At 43.0% G+C, this 21427-nt stretch overlaps 1 protein-coding gene across 1 annotated transcript in view; it reads right to left on the reverse strand.

Moving 5' to 3' along the window:
* CEP350 (centrosomal protein 350) overlaps positions 1 to 21427 on the reverse strand; it is a 411134-nt gene that overhangs the window by 382029 nt on the left and 7678 nt on the right. Inside the window, exon 3 of the mRNA XM_030208006.1 lies at positions 10797 to 10840. Coding sequence (XP_030063866.1) covers positions 10797 to 10840 — 44 coding nt within the window. The remainder of the gene's footprint in view (positions 1 to 10796; positions 10841 to 21427) is intronic.

Genomic DNA, 21427 nt, shown 5'->3' on the forward strand with positions numbered 1-21427 from the left:
CAGTATAGTAATGCTTATGTTCTTATGTCCACAGTTTTTAAATTATTAATTCATTTATTTAAGGAACAAAGTTATTTAACAAATGTAATTGCCCCCTAAACTTAATAACTGGTTACAATTATTGCTCGTAAGGTGGTGCAACCAAACGCTCCCTAAAATTTTATGTCTGTCTTTCACATCATTGTTAATGAATCTTAGCCAACTTTTCTTTGCAGAACTGTTTTAATTCAGACACATTCATACATTTTCATGCGTGAACTGTTTCAGGTCCTGCCATAGCATCACTATTGGGTTCAAGTCAGGACTTTGACTAAATCTAAAACTTTATACCTGAATGGCTGAGGAGAAAACAAATTAGACTTGCTTTTATGTTTTGGATCTTGCTGCATAACCCAATTATGCTTTAGCTCACTGACAGATGACCGGACATTCTCCTGAAGAATTTTCTAGTATAGTGAAGAACTCCTGGTTCCTTCAATAAAGCCAAGTGCTACAGGTCCTGAGACAGCCAAGCATCCCAACACCATCACACTGCGACCACCGTGTTTGACTATTGGTATGATGTTCTAACTACAGATGTTCTAACTATAGAAAAGCTACATTGGTTCCCACTCAAGGAACGCATCACGTTCAAAATATGTACCCTAGTTCACAAAATCATCCACGGAGACGCCCCAGCCTACATGTCAGACCAAATAGACCTACCACCCAGGAATGCCAAAAAATCATCCCGCACATTCCTTAATCTTCACTTCCCCAACTGTAAAGGGCTAAAGTACAAACTGACGCTTGCGTCAACCTTTTCCTACCTGAGCACACAATTCTAGAATGCACTGCTGCGCAACTTAAAAACGCTCTATGAATTAACTAACTTCCGCAAACTACTGAAGACCCATCTCTTTAACAAGGCATACCACAAAGACCAACAAATATGAATTCCAATACAAATAACCAGAACTGCTTACAATATTTGCTTGTTAAACTATTATTAGGTTTTATCATTATCATGTTACCCAAGATCCTTCCATAATGCTAAATGTATATTTTCTTATATGCTTCCACTATTCATGTATTGTAAGCCACATTGAGCCTGCAAAGAGGTGGGAAAATGTGGGATACAAATGCAATAAATAAATAAATGTACTTGCTTTATGCCAGAAATAATGGGACCTGTACTGTCTAAAAAGTTCCACTTTTGGCTCATCTGTTCATAGAATGTTATTTATTTATTACATTTGTATCCCACATTATCCCACCTCTTTGCAGGCTCAATGTGACTTACAATTCCATCATGGATACTGGAAATAAGAAGAGAATATACATTTGGTTTTATAGAGGGTTTTGGTTACATGGTGGTGAAATTCATGATAGTGTTAAAGCAGAAGACGTTAGACATTTTTGGAGATAATTAGAGATTGTTACATATTACATGTGTTGATCTTTGTGGTATATCTTGTCAAAGAGATAAGTCTTCAGTAGTTTACAGAAATTGGTCAGTTCATAGATCGTTTTCAGGTTACGTGGCAGCGCGTTCCAGAGTTGCGTGCTCAAGTAGGAAAAGGTAGATCCATGCATTACTTTATATTTTAGACCTTTACAGTTGGGAGGATGAAGGTTAAGGAATGTGCGAGAAGATTTTTTTTCATTCCTGGATGGTAGTTCTATTAGGTCTGACATGTAAGCAGGGGCCTCGCCGTGGATGATTTTATGTACTAGGGTACATACTTTGAACGTGATGCGTTCTTTAAGTGGGAGCCAGTGTAATTTTTCTCGTAGGGGTTTCGCGCTTTCATATTTTGATTTTCCGAATATTAGTCTGGCTGCCGTGTTCTGGGCTGTCTGGAGTTTTTTTTAAGTATTTGCTCTTTGCAGCCAGCATAGAGTGAGTTGCAGTAGTCCAGATGACTGAGTACCAGTGATTGTACCAGATTGCGGAAGACGGTCCTTGGAAAGAATGGTCTAACTCTTTTTAATTTCCACATTGAATGAAACATCTTTTTAGTTATGTTTTTCGCGTGATTCTCAAGTGTTAAGTGTCGATCAATAGTGACTCCAAGAATTTTTAGTGTGTCCAAGATGGGTAAATTTAGTTTTGGTGTGTTGATAGTGGTAAATTTATTCTTATTGTATTGCGAGGTGAGTACTAGGCATTAGGTTTTTTCAGTATTAAGTTTCAGCTGAAATGCATCTGCCCAGGTATGCATGATATGTAGGCTTTGGTTGATTTCGTTGGAGATTTCCCTTAGATCTTGTTTGAATGGGATGAAGATCGTTACATCGTCAGCGTAGATATATGGGTTTAGGTTCTGGTTCGATAGTAGTTTGGCCAAGGGTATCATCATTAGGTTAAATATCGTCGGTGAGAGGGGGGATCCCTGTGGGACTCCGCATTCAGGTGTCCATGCAGCTGATGTAGTCGAATTTGATGTCACTTGATATGAGCGTGTAGTTAAGAACCCCTTAAACCAATTGAGAACGTTGCCTCCGATACCAAAGTGTTCAAGGATGTTTAATAGAATTCCATGGTCAACCATGTCGAAGGCGCTTGACATGTCAAATTGTAACAGTAGTATGTTCTTGCTAGTTGCTATCAGTTGTTTAAATTTGGTCATGAGCGTAACTAGTACTGTTTCAGTACTATGATTAGAGCGAAATCCTGACTGGGAGTCATGTAGTATTGAGAACTTGTTTAGATACTCTGTGAGTTGTTTGGTCACTATCCCTTCTGTCAATTTGGTAACTAAGGGAATAGATGCTACTAGTCTATAGTTAGTTATTTCGGTGGCATCTTTCTTTGCATCCTTGGGTACAGGGGTGAGTAGAATGTTGCCTTTCTCCTTTGGGAAGAGTCCATTTTTTTAGCATGAAGTTCACATGGTTTGTTAGGTCCTTTATGAATTGTTGAGGGGCCGATTTCATGAGGTTATTTGGGCATATGTCCAATTTGCAGTGAGATTTGGCAAATCTTTTAAGCGTTTGTGAGATAAGATCTTCCGATATTATTGCGAATTCAGTCCAGATCCTATCTGCTGGGTATACTCCAGGGTCTGGGTCTAGGCAATCTAGGAGTGTATTGAATTCGATAGGGCTAGCAGATATTTTGAGTCGCAATTGTATTATTTTTTCCTTGAAGTACTTCGCCAGGTTGTCAGCCCCTGGTGTGTCTTTACTGTTAATGGTGACGGGTGTGGTGTCTAATAATTTATTCACGAGTTGGAAGAGTTTGTGTGTGTCTCTGTAATTTGGTCCAATTTCAGGTTTGTAGTATTGTCTTTTGGTTTGTCTTATGGTGTATTTGTATTTCCTTCGGAGTTGCTTCCAGGCGTTAAGTGTGGGATCGTCTTTCTTTTTGTTCCACGCACGTTCTAGTTTTCTAACTTGTGTTTTGAGTTTTTTCAGTTCTTCATTGAACCATGGTATTGAGTTCTTTCTGTGCGAAGTTCTGGTTTGGATTGGGGCAATATTGTCTAGTATTAATTTACATCTTTTATCCCATTCTGAGAGGAATTGGATTGTGTCTGCTGCTATTGTCCATCCGTTGAGGTAGATCTGTTGCCAGAATGTAACCGGATCTATTTTTCCTCTTGTGGTGTAAGTTTTTCGTGTTTGTTTGTTAGTTGTATCTTTCATTCTCCATAGGAGGGTGATATGTGCTTTGTAATGATCTGACCACAGTATAGGTGTCCATTTAGTATTTGTTAATGTAAGGTTTGCTTCGTGATCAAATTTGTGTGTTATGATGTCTAAAGTGTGTCCTTTAGTGTGGGTTGGTTGGGTATTTGGTCCTTGTAGCTCCCATAGTTGTAGGAACTCTATACATTCTCGGGTACTTGTTGTGGTGAGATCTTCCAGGTGTAGGTTAATATCTCCTATTATAATGAGGTTTGAGAAGGAGATACAGGTGTTCGAAATAAAGTCCATGAAGTGTGTTTGGGAGTCTTGCCATTTGCTTGGTGGTCTATAAAGTATAACTGCATTAAGGTGTTCCTGCAGTTTTGGGTGATTGATTCTTATGGAGGCAATTTCGAGTTGTGGTAGTATGGATTCAGCTATGTTTGTGATGATGAATTCAGATTTGTATATTATGGCTAATCCTCCTCCTCTTTTTCCGTTTCTTGTCCAGTGGGTAATTTTGTATCCTAGTGGACATACTTCAAGGATTATAGGGTCTTTAAGGACATGGATCCAGGTTTCTGTGATGAATAGGAAGTCAAGGTTATCTGCAGTAATCCAGTCTGTTATAGTCTCTGTTTTCTGTACTACTGATCTGGCGTTTACTACGGTGCGTTAGAATTTTTAACATGCGTACAATTAGTGCTCGCGCTAATCATGTAGGCACCTATAGGTGATATTGTAGGTACGTACACAGTTAATGCACTTTAAAAACGCTAATGCGCCTATAATGCAGCTTAGTAAATAGGACCCTAAATGTGAAATGAATGCACTAACCCAAAAAAATGATGACATGACAAAATCGGCAAAAAATGCTTGCATCAGAGGTCTAGGCAAATGAACATAGATAAATAAGCATTAAAAAATCTAAAACAATACAAAACATAAATAAATATGAACCATGGATGTCATAAAAAATGTACATGAGTAAATGAGAACGTCAGAGGAACAACAAAGAGAGTCCAATTCTCCCGCAAAAACACACAAGGAAACAAGTCGTCAAGCGGAAGATACCCAGAAGGACCAGACTGAAGTCACAGATGTTAACAGTCAAAAATGATAATTTATTAAGACCCTACACGGTCCGTGTTTCGGCCAAGAGGCCTTCTTCAGGGGTCTGGGTAGCACCTGGGGAGTTCAGGAACTTAACTGTTCACAAGCCATGAACAGGATCTCAGGACAGAGATGTTCCTCCTCTGTAGCCCCACACTGAAAATAAAGAAAACTCCAGTACCTCCTGGCTAGTTTGAAGTCTAGGGCTAGCCAGGAGGTACTGGAGTTTTCTTTATTTTCAGTGTGGGGCTACAGAGGAGGAACATCTCTGTCCTGAGATCCTGTTCATGGCTTGTGAACAGTTAAGTTCCTGAACTCCCCAGGTGCTACCCAGACCCATAAAGAAGGCCTCTTGGCCGAAACACGGACCGTGTAGGGTCTTAATAAATCATCATTTTTGACTGTTAACATCTGTGACTTCAGTCTGGTCCTTCTGGGTATCTTCCGCTTGACTTGTTGTTTCCTTAAATGAGAACGTCAATCATTTTAAAAGCAAAACATACATTGTGTATTACAAACAATTAACAAAATTATAAATTTTGAACAAAATTCAAAACGTTACTAAACAAAACAAAAAAAACGTGAATAGGTGATACTGTAAAAATGTACACATAAATAAATGTGAAATGAACGCACTAACCCCAAAAAATTATGACATGACATAAAAAATAAAAGCCAATGGCAGCTGCATTTAGCTCATAACCTAATGGTTATACGCAGCTGCCACTGGCTTTTATTTTATGTCATGTCATCATTTTTTTGGGTTAGTGCATTATTTTTACATTTGTGTGTACATTTTTACGAAATCACCTATTCACATTAATTTTTGTTTAGTAACATTTTAAATTATTTTTACATTCAAAATCTATAATTTTGTTGTTGTTTGTTCATAATTCACATTGTATGTCTTGCTTTTTAAATGAATGATCTGTTCTCATTCACTTATGTACACTTTTTATGACATCCATGGTTCATATTCATATTTATGTTTTGTATTGTTTTAGATCTTTTTATGTTTATTTATCTATGTTCATTTACCTACACTCCTGATGCAGGCATTTTTCACCGAAACACGGACCATGTTGGGTCTGATTAATAAAGTATAGTTGTGATGCCCCCACTCTTGAAGGCCCTTTGTACTTCTCTGGCTACTCGCTTCTACTTGTGTACTTTTGGATTCCTTCTCCTTCATGCTAATTAACCTTTATTAGTCATGTACACTACAAAAGCCAGAGCAAGAGGGATTGAACCTTGTTTGGATTATGATAAGTACTTGAAACCTGGATGCTGGGCTTTCTGGATCTTTGGTCTGACCCAGTATGACATTTCTTATGTTCTAATACATAATAAAATACTAATCCAACAATTACAAAATCCTACACCGAGAGACTGAAAAGGAAAGGAGAGAGAGGACTGTAGCAGAGGGAAGAGAAAGAATGTTGCCCACAAAAAGTGGCAGGAGGAGGGGCGCCAGACATAATATATCAAAATTAAAGGCTAGTAAATGTTGAGAATTTAGGTGTTTTTTTTCCTGCAGTCTTTATGTACATAAATCCTGACAGTACACATGGAAAATTGTCACCCCGTTTATTAATTCCTGCAGACCACATGACTTATCAGCATTTCCCATTCAGAATTTGAGCAGTACCGATAAAATATGGATCTTGTCACATATCAATGTTAGTTAAAAAGGGGCATTTGAAAACGTAATAGCCACAGTACAAGTTGTACACAACTGAATCACAATTTATATCCTAACTACCTATGAAATGTAAGCAACTGACATTCTAGAACAAGACTGACTGTACACTAGTGCTATCCGATTCAGTCAAAAATTTTTCAATTCGGTATAATTCGATTCTTTCAAAAATAATTTTTTTTTCTGATTTAACTTCATTGAAATAGTGAGGCCCACATGCTAATAATATAACACACAGGGTAAAAAAAAAATAGGCAGCATCAATTGAACAAAGGCAAATTTTAGTGTGTGTGAGCACGCCATGCAGAGCTACATCATGTGAAAAGTGAAGTTTGGTTAAGTACTACATCTTCCAGTTTTTAAGACAAATCATTTTGTCCACTTTGGCTGTCCAGCAAAAGAAAAAATTCTTTCTGAGAGCACAGAGGTGGCTCGCGTACACAGAAACATACTGTTCTCTAGCTACAATTGTTGTGGCTTCCTCAAAAGCCTGCAAAACATCAACAAGTTTTTGGGCAAGATCGTAGTCACATTCGGCAGGTGCACCTTTCCTTGTCATTTTATTGCTGCTGCTCAAAGCTAAACCAATGGGTTGTATGCCCCTGAAACATGTTCAAAACAGAATAATCCATTTGTGTATCTAAAAGGTAAACTTCTACAAAACAGATGAAGATGTGATTCCATGTGCCCTAATGAAAGGAGAGTTTAATTCTATTTACATTTAATTTCAATATATTCTATCATCTTTATAACACCAGGCTTCCCAAGGCAGATTACAACAACAGTTAAGATGAACCCATCAGGAAACAGGAACCCATCTCTGAAATCTGGCCATCTGCATTGTATAGAACAGTGAAGAAAAATGGGCACAAACTATAGAGTTTATAATTGCTGTTTCTACCAGCTACAATAATTTTAAAGCTGTATTAGTGATATTCAATTACTATTTATTTTCGCCTCCACTTTTTAAGGCACTGCCTATCCAACTGAAACAGCTTTAGACTTGTTACAGATGGACCAACAACAAAGAACGACAACGTGGAAGGTTTGCTTGCTTTGTTTTGAGTGTATGGCAATGATGGCTGCCTGGGGGAGTGGAAACAGCGATTAACCAAATTGGCTTCCTTGCTTACAGTGGACTAGATAGGTTCACTTCCACTCCTGTCTATTAAACCTTCTTACTTGGCTCGGCTGCCGGTCCTGCCCCCTGATGTCAGTTCCTGTTCCAGCTGCACACCAATAGAGAGATTTCCTTACCTGCCCTGCACCAATAATTGAGACCTTGGGCCCCCTGCTATGGTTAGTTTATCTTCTCGTCACTGCTGCTACTTCCCTCAGCAGCTGCAGTGGCTTAAGTGACAGCCTGAAGGAAAAAGGGAGGGAAGCAGCGACAGTGGCTTAGGTGACAGCGGGAGGGAGGGAAGCAGCGACAGAGGCTTAAGGTGACAGCGAGAGGGAGGGAAACATCGGCTTGGGAGGGAGAGAGGGAGGTGGGAAAATCCTGAATCAGGACTCCTGATTTTTTTCAAAAACGAGTCGACTCGAATCGATTCATCCAAAACTAATCGATTCGAATCGCGAATTGGACAGCACTACTGTACACTACTACTGCCTGTGAGCAAAATGAAAGCCTAACCCTTGACACTTTCTCAAGTTATTATTAGTTTCCTTTTAGAAAATAACTGAGAGAAGTCTTTAAACTAAGTGCCTAGTTATCTCAAGCTATCTTTCCTTAAACTACTTACTCGGGTTGATCCACAAATAAATACTACCAGGAAATTAAAAATGATAGCTGTCCAAAGGTATACACAGCATACCCTGATAAAATCTTTTGTTACAATGACAGAAACTTGGTATTTTCAGCTATTAAAAACCTACTCAGAAAACAAAATCAGAATATTTGGCCACAGTACAGCCTCCATTTGTTTTACTTCCCTCACTGCTGAGCTCAAAAAATTTTTTATGGATCCAAATTCACATTTTAAGTCAACATCTGAACAAGAGACAAAATGCAAAGAATTCCAAGGAAGGCCCAAAACAGAGAAAATTAACATAAAACATTATCAACGCTCAGTGGTGAAATAACGTATTTGCAGAAGTTGTTTCAGCTCAAAATCTTCTAATGCATTAAAGCTGCCACTTGCAAAGAATACTAAGAATGCCATTTATTAAGCATTTTCCACCACAGACACCAAAATAGGAAAAAACCTGGACAACAGGCACCAGGTCCCACAAACGCATGGCCACAATCTGCAAAAGCATGACAAATTGACATCTAAAATACAGCTTCAACAGCAATATATTTAGGTGTGGAGTGACGAAAACAGAACAGAGAAAAAAAAATTAAGTAGGAGAGGTTGTTAAGTAATGACAGGTTATTTTATCCTTGTTCCATATTAAGAAAACAAATGTCTTGGGATTTTACAGCCATGTTACAAATAAAACATTATCTTTTGTCATGATATACTTGGAGAAATAATACCACAAAGAACTATCTTTGCCCACCTACCAAAAACACTTCACTATCATAACATCTGAACTAGAAGAGAATTATGGAAAGAGCATTCCATCTGCAATTACAATAAGCCAGCGTTTCCCAAACTGTGTGCCGTGGAAATCCTAAACTCCCTCCCACCACCACCCGAACCGCTGCTGCTCTCTCATTATGTCTCTTTTTCTCCTCTCTTCCCCGTGCCCCATGAGTCCTGCATTTCTCCTTCTCCCTTCCACCAGCTCTCCTCTGTAGCCTCAGGCCCCTGTAACGTTCTGGTAGTGGTGATTGAGACAGCTTTCCACCAATGTCTGGACTGCCCTCTTCTCTGGAGCGCCCCGCCTACTTTGATGCAACTTCCTGTTATGCGCATAGGCAGGACGCGCCTGAGAAGAGGCCCCGATGCTGATGGAAAACTTTCTTAATCATCACAGCTGCTGGAGAGGTACAGGGGACTGGAGCTATGGAGGAGAGTTGGCGAGAGGGAGAGATGCAGGGCTCACTGGGAGTGAGGACGAGAGACTTGACTGGAGGAGGAAGGCTGAAGGGGAGAGAAAGACTGTTCAAGGGGTGAGACAGGCCTGGAAGAGAGAGGAAGAGACGTGGCACTCAAGTGGGGTAGGGTGGGCAGAGCAGGATAGTACGGGAAGAAGAGAGAAGCTGAATATGTGGAGAGACAAGGACAAAGAAAAAATGCAAGGCAGGGAGGAACATTGGGACAGGAACAGGGGGAGATGCAGACACAGAGCTGCTCCAGGTGAAGGTGAGCAGTGGAAAAAATGTTGTGTGTGTGTGGGGGGGGGGGGGGACAGTAGAGAAATGTGTGTGTGGGGGGGGGGGGGGGTGCCACGAAAAATTGCTTGGACACTAAGGGTGCCGTGAACTGAAAAAGTTTGGGAACCTCTGCAATAAGCAATTAACTGAGTTCACTATATCCTACTACAGTAAGAAAAGCAAATTTATGCTCATTCACAAATGATTAAAGAAAAACATCTTCTCCTCTAAGACAGAGGTTCTCAAATCCAGTCTCAAGGATATCATGAAACAGACTGGTTTGCAGAACTCAGGTTCAGATTAGAGCCCTGTTCTAAAGTCAACTTCACTCCTTGAATCAAACAATCTCCAAATCTTCCTACATGCACCAATTATTTTTCCTCTAAAACATCTCCCTTTCCTAACACCACCAGCTAACCCCCTTCTGTTGCCACACAGTACTGGATACCAGCCTGTTTCATGCAAAAACAAGTTCACATAGTGGGCCTTTTACATAGGTGCGTTAGCGTTTTTAGTGTGCGCTAAAAATAAGCATGCACTAAACGCTAGACATGCCCATATATTCCTATGGGCGTCTCTAGCATTTAGTGTGCACTAAAAGCGCTACCGTTCCTTTGTAAAAGATCCCCACAGTTTACGCTCTCCCCCTATACATAAACACCATGAAGATCTATATAGACATCTTTTCTTGGTCCACCAATTTAATTTTTTATATAAATTTATCAGATGTCTGCCCAAAATACATATTCCAAGCGACTTACAAAAAGAGCATACATAAACACTACTAAAAAACAGACATAAAATAACAATAAAATCAACTCAAAAACTATCTAAAACAACCACAACTTACAAACACATCACACAAACTGAAAGACACAAATATCCATCTGTATCTATATACTCTCTCTTCAGATACAACACTCAGCACAGACATCCTCAATAACTGCCCAGTGCAATTTCTCAAAATATATTATTTTTATGCTCAGTGGGAAAAATCACATGCTTTATTCCAATATATCCTGCTTCATTCTTCCCAATCCCATCCACTTTTTTGTATATAGTGCATCCTTACATACATAATGTTCCAAATAAGTAGCAAATACTTACAGCGGCCTTAGACTGAGATATGGCATCCCATGCTAACCTTGCATCTGCAAAGAAAAGGAATAACAAAGCAGTTAAATTACTTTTCTGCTCATTGTGCATACAATTCTGGAAATAGCCTCCAATTTCTAACTAGTGAAACTGGAGAAGCAATTGCTCTGTCTTAAGTTTATCATCATTCTTGCGAGCTATCAATAGGGCTCCACCACCCAGGCCCACTCACTGCTGTTTGCTGTTGTGTACACAGTAGTCTGATTCTCTGATTGTTTCTAAGCAGACTACACTCTAAGAGGCTTTTTTACCAAACTGCGGTAAAAAGTGGCCATTGTGCGTGATTACGTGAGGTCATTCTCGTACACTAAGGTCATTTTTACTGCATGGGTAAAATGGCTGCAAGCTTATTTTCCGATTAGCACATGAGCACTAACATCAATTTTGTAGGTGGTAAGGGCATATGAGCTAATCAGGTAGCACGCCGCAATGTAGCTGTGCTAACCAATTAGCATAGAACACCCCTAACTCTCCGTCCTTAGCGCTAAAATATAAATCTAATTTTTTAGCATGTCGGAAGCGCATGTCAATGCCAAAATCACCATAGGATGCCTGAGTGCACCCCGTGGTAAGGCTTCCAAGCTGTGGTAAGCATGCATTAGTGCTTACTGCAGCTTAGTAAAGGACCCCTAAGTTTGATATCAGATCCTTACTTCCAAACCAAATAAATGTTAAGGACAGCAGGGCTGGCAAGAATCTTCAAAATTTATTTTTCTTTATTCACTTTTATTCTGCAAATGACATACTAAAAAAAAAAAATACAGAACACCAAAATCAAACAAATGATAACACTAAATATACTCAAATCACTTCCTCAAACATATATGCAAGCAAACAAAAACGAAGTTGGAAGCCTTTTCTAGAATCTAGGGCCTTCAATAGAAAAAAAAGCAATTATGAATCTAGACCTGAACCTCTCCCTAAACATCTAAAATACACTATGCACACCTTAAAAAAAATATGCCTTCAGTTGCAAGAAAATATGATCAAAACAGGCAGGCAGCTGAATTTTGTATTATTTGTACAGTTATTCTCATAATAGCAGAAAGACCAAGTCAGACAGCATTACAATAATCAAACCTACTAAGGACAATGGACTGTAAAACAGTCCTGGAGTTCCCAGGAAGCTGAAAATGCCTTAACTCGTGAACAAATCAAAGCTTATAAAACACAAAAGCAGCAAATCCTCTAAATTAGTTCCTGGAAAAAAAAGGGAAGAATTAAACACACCCAAATTACTAACGTCCAAAACTACAAGAATGGGGTAGTCACTGATTTTCATTCACATCAACTTCCCTGACAGCCAAAACAAATCCACTGTGGGACACCCAGGAACTGATCACTTCAACACAATGTTAGAAAAATGTCACTGACATCACCAAATTGGACTGATGAGGTATCACCACCCGGAAGTGCATGGATTCAGAATTAAAAGCCCCACCCAGACAAAATGTTCCCTAATAACTAAGTAAAAATTAAACAAACCAGACTACTTTGGGGGGGGGGGGGGGGAGAGGGGTATTGGCTCTACTTTTTACCTGTCTGATCTTACTGCTGATTTGATTGCAAAATATATTATTTCACTTTAAAAAAAGTGATACAAGGAAAATATTTCATAATCTTTGAATACCAGTATCTTTTCAAAATGAATGTTTTACTGCTAATGCTGGCTGAACCACCTTTTCAACCTCTCTCATTTCATTTCCATACTGACATCTCAAACCTGAATAGAATATTTACCTCAGGAATCTCTTTTCACTCAACCCAGAGAATAAAGTAGCAAACAAGAAAAGGGCACTGAAAATTATCTTAGAAAGCTTTCTTCACTTAGAGGGTCTTTTACTAAGCCATGGTAGCATTTTTAGCTCACAGTAGAAATCAGCTGGCGGTAAACGCCGAGATGCCCATTATATTCTTATGGACGTCTCAGTGTTCACCGCCAGCTGATTTCTACCATGAGCTAAAAACGCTATCACGGTTAGTAAAAGACACCCTTAAAGAGGGAAAAATAAAACACAGTATACATAGCTAGATGACTGCAGAAAGTTTGCACAGCATTTACACTTGTAAATGCCCTACATTTGAAAATTATTTCAGAGCCACTAACATTTATTTATTTAGATTTTGCTCACACCTTTTTCAGTAGTAGCTCAAGGTGAGTTACTGGATATTTCTCTGTCCCAGGAGGGCTCACAATCTAAGTTTGTACCCAAGACAATGGAGGGTTAAGTGACTTGCCCAAGATCACAAGAAGCAGCAGCGGGATTTGAACCAGCCACCTCTGGATTGCAAGACCGGTGCTCTAACCACTAGGCCACTCCTCCACATGTTTAGATCTGCAGAATGGGAAAATTAGGTTCTTACCTTGGTAATTTTCTTTCCTTTAGTCAAAGCAGATGAAGCCATTACGTATGGGTTATGTCCATCAACCAGCAGGGGAGATAGAGAGCACTCAAACTTTCACAGTGCCCTCTTGGCCAGCTAGCTCCACTGCCTCTTCAGTATTTGAAGCTTCCAAAGCAGTATGGCAAACCGCAATGGGAATCACAAGAGCTTTCCTCACAGCAAACGATGGCCCATCACAAGGGCATGAACTCATAAAGGAGGGAATGCACATCCTCCTGGAGGGAATAAACTCATCCTCCTTATTGTATAAGTGGAGGGGAACACACGCGCCTCCTGGAGGGAATCACACATCCTCCCAACACACTGGAGGGAATGAACTCATCCTCCTATTTATAGAACTGGAGGGGAACACACGCGCCTCCTGGAGAGAATCAACACATTCTCAAAAAAAAACATGCTGGAGGGAATGAACACATCCTCCCAAATTTAAACTGAACGTGAATCCTGAAGATTGTTTTCCAACTTTCTCCCAAGGAAGGAACTTCAGGAAATTAGAACAGAACCTGAAAAACAGATTCACAGCATACAGACAATCATACAGGGAGGGCTCATGGTTTCATCTGCTATTACTAAAGGAAAGAAAATTACCAAGGTAAGAACCTAATTTTCCCTTCCTTGTCATCAAGCAGATGAAGCCATTACGTATGGGATGTAACAAAGCAATCCCTAGATAGGGTGGGAACAAGCCACACCACGCACTAGCACTTGTGCACCAAAACGCGCATCCCTCCTGGCAGCCACATCCAGCCTGTAATGTCGGGCAAAGGAGAGCTTAGAAGCCCATGTTGCTGCACTGCATATCTCTTGAAGAGAGAGTGCTCCAGTTTCAGCCCAAGAGGAAGAAATCGCTCTAGTAGAATGTGCCTTAAAGGCTACAGGCGGAACCCTGCCGGCCAGCAGATAAGCTGAAAAGATAGTTTCTTTGAGCCAGCGGGCAATAGTGGCTTTAGACGCTGGAGACCCTCTGTGAGAACTGGATAGCAAAACAAACAGATGATCAGAAGTCCTGAAAGAGTTAGTAACTCGCAGATACTGCAGCAGAGTCCTGCGCACATCCAAAAGGTGCAGCTGCCCAAAAGATTCTGGAAACTCTTCCTCTGAAAAAGAGGGCAAGAAAATAGGCTGGTTTAGGTGAAAGGCTGAAACCACCTTAGGCATAAAGGAAGGCACGGTCCGAACCGTGACTCCAGACTCTGAAAATTGCAGAAATGGGTCTCTACAGGACAGCGCCTGGAGCTCTGACACCTGTCTCGCCGAAGTAATGGCCACCAGAAAAATGGCCTTCAGTGTCAAATCTTTCTCCGATGCTCGCTGAAGTGGCTCAAAAGGAGATGCCTGCAGGGTTTTCAAAACTAGCCCCAGGTTCCAAGCTGGACAGGGTGCTCGCACTGGAGGTCGGAGCCAAAGCACCCCTCTAAGAAACCGTGCCACATCTGGGTGAGCAGCCAAAGACACGCCTTCCACCTTAGCACGAAGGGAGGCCAACGCTGCCACCTGCACCCGCAGGGAATTATAGGCCAAGCCTTTTTGTACACCTTCCTGCAAAAAGTCCAGAATCGGCGAGACAGGAGCCCGCATTGGAGCAATGGCTCTGGAAGCACACCAAGACTCAAACAGGCACCAAATCCTGGCATAAGCCACGGAAGTGGACCGCTTGCGGGCTTGCAGGAGAGTGGAAATAACTTTATTGGAATAACCTTTATCCCTCAATTGCGTCCTCTCAATAGCCATGCCGTAAGACCAAAGCAGCCGGCGTCCTCCATGGCTACCGGTCCCTGAGTCAACAGGTTCGGTACCAGAGGTAACGGCACAGGAGCCTCCAGGAGCATCTGTCGGAGGTCTGCATACCAAGGTCTCCTTGGCCAATCCGGGGAGATGAGGACCTCTTTTCCTGGGTGCAGCGGAATCCGCAAGAGCAGGCACCCTATCAAGGGCCATGGGGGAAACACATAAAGTAGACCCGGAGGCCAGGGTTGAGCCAAGGCATCCAACCCCTCCGAGCGAGGATCTCTCCATCTGCTGAAGAAGCACGGGACTTTGGTATTGGCACTTGTCGCCATTAGATCCATCACGGGCTTGCCCCATTTGGCACAGATCTGCAGGAAAACTTCGTCTGCCAGATTCCATTCTGCTGGATCGATCTGATGCCTGCTCAGATAATCGGCCTGCACATTGCTCTGACCTGCAATATGAGCTGCCGACAGACACTGAAGATGCAGCTCGGCCCAGTGGCAAATCAGTTCGGCCTGCGCGGCTAGTGCTCTGCACCTTGTTCCGCCTTGTCGATTTATATAGGCCACCGTTGTCGTGTTGTCCGACATCACTCTGACAGCCAATCCCTCCAGGGTCACTTGAAAGGCCAGAAGCGCCTGAAACACCGCTTTCAACTCCAGGCGGTTGATGGACCACTCCGACTCCTCGGGTGTCCATAGACCCTGGGCATGCTTCCCCTTGCAGTGTGCGCCCCAGCCCTTCAGGCTGGCATCTGTTACCACTAGGCACCAAACGGGGAGCGTCAGTGGCATTCCTCGCCGCAGCATGCTGTCCGAGAGCCACCACTCCATGCTGAGTCGGGCCGCAGGGAGCCAAGTAAGTCTGCATTGGTAATCCTGAGAAATAGGAGACCATCTCCGGAGGAGGGAATACTGTAGAGGTCTCAGGTGCGCTCTCGCCCAGGGTACCACTTCCATCGTGGCTGTCATCGATCCCAGCAGCTGGACAATGTCCCAAGCTCACGGGCGGGGCATCCTCAGGAGCAGACGGACCTGATTCTGAAGCTTGCACCGTCTTAGCTCGGGTAGGAACACATAGCCCAAGACTGTGTCGAACCTGGCCCCCAAAAATTCTAGAGATTGAGAAGGGGTCAGGTGACTTTTGGCCATATTGACGACCCAGCCTAGAGATTGCAGTACTGAGACCACTCTGGCTGTAGCTTGTAAGCTCTCTGTTGCAGAGTCTGCTCTGATGAGCCAGTCGTCTAGGTACGGGTGAACCCTGATACCTTCTCGCCTGAGAAAAGCAGCTACTACCACCATTACCTTCGAAAAGGTTCGGGGAGCTGTGGCGAGGCCAAAAGGCAAGGCCCTGAACTGGAAATGTTTTCCCAACACCGCAAACCTCAGAAACTTCTGGTGCGGGGGCCAAATCGGTATGTGCAAGTAAGCTTCTTTCAGGTCTAGAGACGTGAGAAACTCTTTTAAGTCCAGAATAGGGCGAAAGGACCCACCTTTTCGCGGCACCACAAAGTAGATGGAGTATCGGCTGCAGCCTTGCTCGGCGGGAGGCACTGGGGTCACTGCCCCTAACTGAATCAGACCTTGTAAAGTCTCCTCCACCACCGCCCGTTTGACGGCAGAACTGCATCGGGACTCCACAAACACGTCTCTTACTGGGGCGTTGAATTCTATTCTGTATCCATCTCTGATCAGGTCCAGAACCCACTGATCTGAGGAAATCTTGGCCCACTCCTCGACAAAGAGGGAAAGCCGTCCTCCGATGACAGGCATCGAGGAGAGGGCCGGCGCACCATCATTGAGAGGGTCGCCCCTGAACTCCTGGTCTTGAGCCACCGGCTGCGGAACGCTTGTCCGAGCGAAAGGAGTTCCTCTGCTGACCATGGGCACGTGAAGTGAACCCAGCAGAACGCCCCAGGCGGTACCTTCTAGCTTCACGGAAGCGAGGTCTGTACGAGGAGTGGACCGCCTGGCCCTTAGAGGAAGGCCTCTGCCTATCTTCGGGCAAGCGCTGGGGTTTTGGATCACCCAGGCCTTTCACAATTTTCTCCAACTCCTCACCAAATAGGAGAAGTCCTTGAAAAGGCAACTTCACCAACCTTTGCTTAGAGGCCATGTCCGCTGCCCAGTGTCGTAGCCACAGACGATGGCGAGCCGCCACTGCTACTGCCATTTGTTTAGCCGAAGCTCTGACAAGGTCATAAAGGGCATCAGCCAGAAAGGACAAGGCCACCTCCATCCGCGGAGCCACATCCAAGAAGGGCTCCGCTCCATCTCCGGGCTGAGCCACTGCCTGTTGCAGCCAAGCTAGGCAGGCTCTAACAGCATAACAGCTGCATGCAGACGCCCGAACAGTGAGACCTGCAATTTCAAAGGACCGTTTCAATGCTGTTTCCAGCCTACGGTCTTGAACATCCTTCAGGGCAACACCTCCTTCAACAGGGAGGGTAGTTCTCTTTGTCACCGCAGTGACTACGGCATCCACTGTAGGCATTTGAAAACGAGCCATATGTCCCTCACGCAGAGGGTATAACTGCCCCATAGCCCTGGAAACTCTCAAAGGTCCCTCGGGGTCAGCCCACTGAGCCAAAACAAGCTCTAGGATGGAGTCATGCAAAGGGAAGGCCCGAGCAGCTTTCTTGGTACTAGCCATCCTGGGATTACCCGAGGAGGCCATGCCACTGTCAGGATCTTCAATCGAGAGGGCCTGCAGGGTATCTGAAATAAGCGCTGGCAGCTCATCACGGTGGAAAATCCTCACCGCGGAGGGATCATCCAGATCCTGTGGTAAATCCGCACCTGACTCTGGTTCCTCAGACCAAGAACGTCTGTCAGAGTTCTCCGAATCCTCACACCCCGACCGCGGGGGGGGGGGGGGGGGGGGGGGAAGGTGCACCCCAATCTGAAGGGGAATTAACCCTTCTGCGCTTATCTTTAGGCCAAGCATCCGGGAAAAAAACCTCACTGGGCAGTCCCAGGCCAGAATCCATCGGGGGGGCAATCAGAGGAGCCTCAGGCGACACCTGAGGAAGGGCTCTTTTCATCATGTATGCTTTATGCAGCAAAAGCACAAAATCCGGGGAGAAAATCTCACCCTGGGCACCCAAATCCTGTCCGGTGCTAGCCACTCCTGAAATAACCTCATCTCGAGGTGCCCCACCCGGCTCAGGTCTCTCCGTGTCCACGGAGGCCGCGCCATGTGGTGTAAGCAAAATGGCACCCGCTGCCAGCTCAGAGCGGGAAGAAACATCGCTCGCCATGCTCGGGCCGGCTCCTACGCCAGTACAGCACGATTTACAGAGCCCTGCTGCTGATTTGCGCTTGCCACAAGTGGAACAGCGCTTTACATTGTCCGCAGCCATCGCCGAAAAACGGCGGTAAAATCCAAAATGGCGGTTTCGCGCCAAAATCGCCCCGATCGCGGGCCCACCCCGGAGGAGTTGGAAAACACTCTTACCTCAAAGGATCTAGTGTACAACTACGATCCTGCTGAAAATCAGGTCAAAAAACCTCTGTTCCAGCGTCTCTGCGTTTAAAAACGCGACGCGACTTTTTTTTTTTTTTTTTTAAGCTGTGAGGAAAGCAGAGGTATTGAAGACTCCGGAGGCTCAGATGAGTGGGAATGGCAGGGAAAGGGCGAACCTATATGCCTGCATCCACTGTTGGTGGGTAAGGACAGGGAAAGCAAGGCAATATGTCCACATCCACAGAGGTATGGGTAAGGCAGGGAAAGGGCTAACCTATGTGCCTTTAAAGTGAAGCTGCTATAGCCTCCAACACCCCGGTTAACAACTGGGAAGCCAGGAACCACCTCCCGGCAGATTTTTCTAGAGCTCGAACAAGCTGCAGCCACCCTGCTAGGGGAGATAGAGAATACTGAAGAGGCAGTGGAGCTAGCTGGCCAAGAGGGCACTGTGAAAGTTTGAGTGCTCTCTATCTCCCCTGCTGGTTGATGGACATAACCCATACGTAATGGCTTCATCTGCTTGATGACAAGGAAACATAGTTTGGAAGGGGGTGTGTGGTGGATCTGTATTTCTGATTTTACAGCAATACACGCATACTTTAATGTTGGCATTTACACCTACTCCAGAACAAGCTTCAGCATCAGCTACCAGTGATTTAAGGGGGCAACTGTGCTTACCCCTCTGGTGTTAGAATCAGAGATGGACTAACCAATAGGACAATAGGGCAGTGCCTGAGGGCCCACAACAGTAGGGGGCTCAACTGTGCCCTAACATCTATCTAATTTAATCATGTTTGACAGATGATTGGGGGCCCATGACCCTTTTTGCCCAAGGGCCCAGAGCATGGTCAGTCCGCCCCTTGTTAGAATCCACCTCAAGATTTCATGAAAAAAAAAAAAAAAAGAGAGAAGTGTTCACTAGGTTCCTTAATTGGCTCTTTCTGGACGTCAGGGCTTAATTTGTAGACAAGAAAGTGGAACCTTATAGCTGGGAGAAGAAACAGGCACAACAGAAGAAAAGTTGGATTACGGAGTACAGTAACTGTTTGCTGCTCTGCCCCAGCTTCATCCCCTTCCCCTCCTATTCTTTCCAGGCTTCCAGGAAGGGAGGGGTTAGAGCAGAACACCCCTGCTGCTCTGAAGAAATAGAACTGTATTCCAGGCTATTTCCCCAGAAAAAAAACCCTGCTGGATGTTCAGTTTTATAAAATCTGACACTTGCACGTGTGCTGTAAAATCCCCTCTTACACATGTCGATACCAGAATTTACACCTGCAGAACTGATAGATACCTAGACTGTAAGCTCTTTGAGGAGGGACTGTCTCTCTATGTCAAGTGTTCAGCGCTGCATGCGTCTGGTAGCACTATACAAATGCTATTAGTAGTAGTAGTAGTTCTTTTTCTGAATGAGTTTCTTAGTGGAATAGTTGCTCCCACTGTACATGCCAAAAAAACACATTCATTTCCTGTGGCCTTATAGGCACTTAAGAAAAGGTACTGTGTGCAGTGAGCCTTTTGTAAAATACCTCGCTAATTCTAAAAGTTGCAACACGCATCTCCCTACCTAGATATATTATGCAAATTGGGCTTAATGCTTACATATAGGGATGAGAAGGATTTTCATGTTAACACTCTTATTACAAGCATTTTAAGTCATTTTTTCTATTCAGTTTTCAGTTCTTGTATGTAGCTATAGGAACATATTTGAACAGAACCAGTCTCACCTGGTAAATATGGTTATCTGTCTATCTTTGCTGAGGAATAAAGAACAAATAAAAAGAATCACTCATCTGGGATAAGAGGTAGTAATACAAATGAAATTAATAACTAAGGTTCACAAATTCAGAGAGCTGCTTCTCTCTCATCACCCCATTACAGAATAAGCGACACAGATTTGGCCACAAAGGACAAAATAAAAAATTGGTTCCATTTTTTTCCTTACTTTTTTTCACACTGATTTAGTATAATTATGCTGAGGGTAGGTTTCTATTAGGGATGAGAAAGAGGAAATGTTTCATTTAAACTTTCATTTTTGTTCATTTTCATTTGTAATACAGTATGCTAAAATGAAAATGACTAATATGAAAATGCACATCCCTAGTTTTTGTTATTTTTAGTTTAAAACAAAAGCTCAAATCTTTCATTAATTAAAATGACCCTCTGGATTCTTAAATTCTCTAAAACACTAGTTTTACTCTATTACCCTCCCCAAGTACGTGAGCTCAAACTGGTTACTGGACACTCAGACTTTTAAGGTCTAAACGTTATTACAGATGAGGAAACACACAGAGATGCATAGACCGGCCTGTCTAAATCATATCATTCTTTAAGATTGCAAACATGAAAAACTATTTATGTGTTTTCAGCTTTAATGTCTGATGAGTATACAAGCCATGAAATACCAACACTGCAGAAAGGGGGAAATACCTCTTTCAAAGAAACTAATTAGGTCAAGGACTGCAAGCTGGGTTAAAAAAATGAAACTCTTCATTCACATTTCCACATAGGAGCCTGCTCTATGGATGCATGAGCACTCACAATATTGAACAAACTGTTTCTAGAGAGGGGTAATTTCCATTGGGTTTACCTCCTATGCACTTCCAATTGTAAAAACAAAACAGAAAATAATCTTAAACTGCTCTTTTCACTACTTTGTAAAGTTTGGTCCAATGAACAAGGCAGGATCATGCCTTGAAATTCTGCTATATCACTGACTCTGTGACCTCAGGCAACTCTCTGGGTCCCAACTTCCTCCACTATAAACAGATGAGAAAAACATTGCTCCTCTTGCACTCTACCAGCTGGAATTGTCGTATAAATCAGGTAACAAAATTTGCTGCTAAATTTACCAGACCAAGGGCCCTGTTTACTAAGGTGTGCTAGCGTTTTTAGCACGCATTAATGCTAAAGAAACCCATACATTCCTATGAGTGTCTAGTGTTTAGTGTGCACTAAAAACGCTAGTGTGCCTTAGTAAA

This window comes from Microcaecilia unicolor, chromosome 6 (assembly GCF_901765095.1).
Source record: "Microcaecilia unicolor chromosome 6, aMicUni1.1, whole genome shotgun sequence".
Classification (NCBI taxonomy): domain Eukaryota; kingdom Metazoa; phylum Chordata; class Amphibia; order Gymnophiona; family Siphonopidae; genus Microcaecilia; species Microcaecilia unicolor.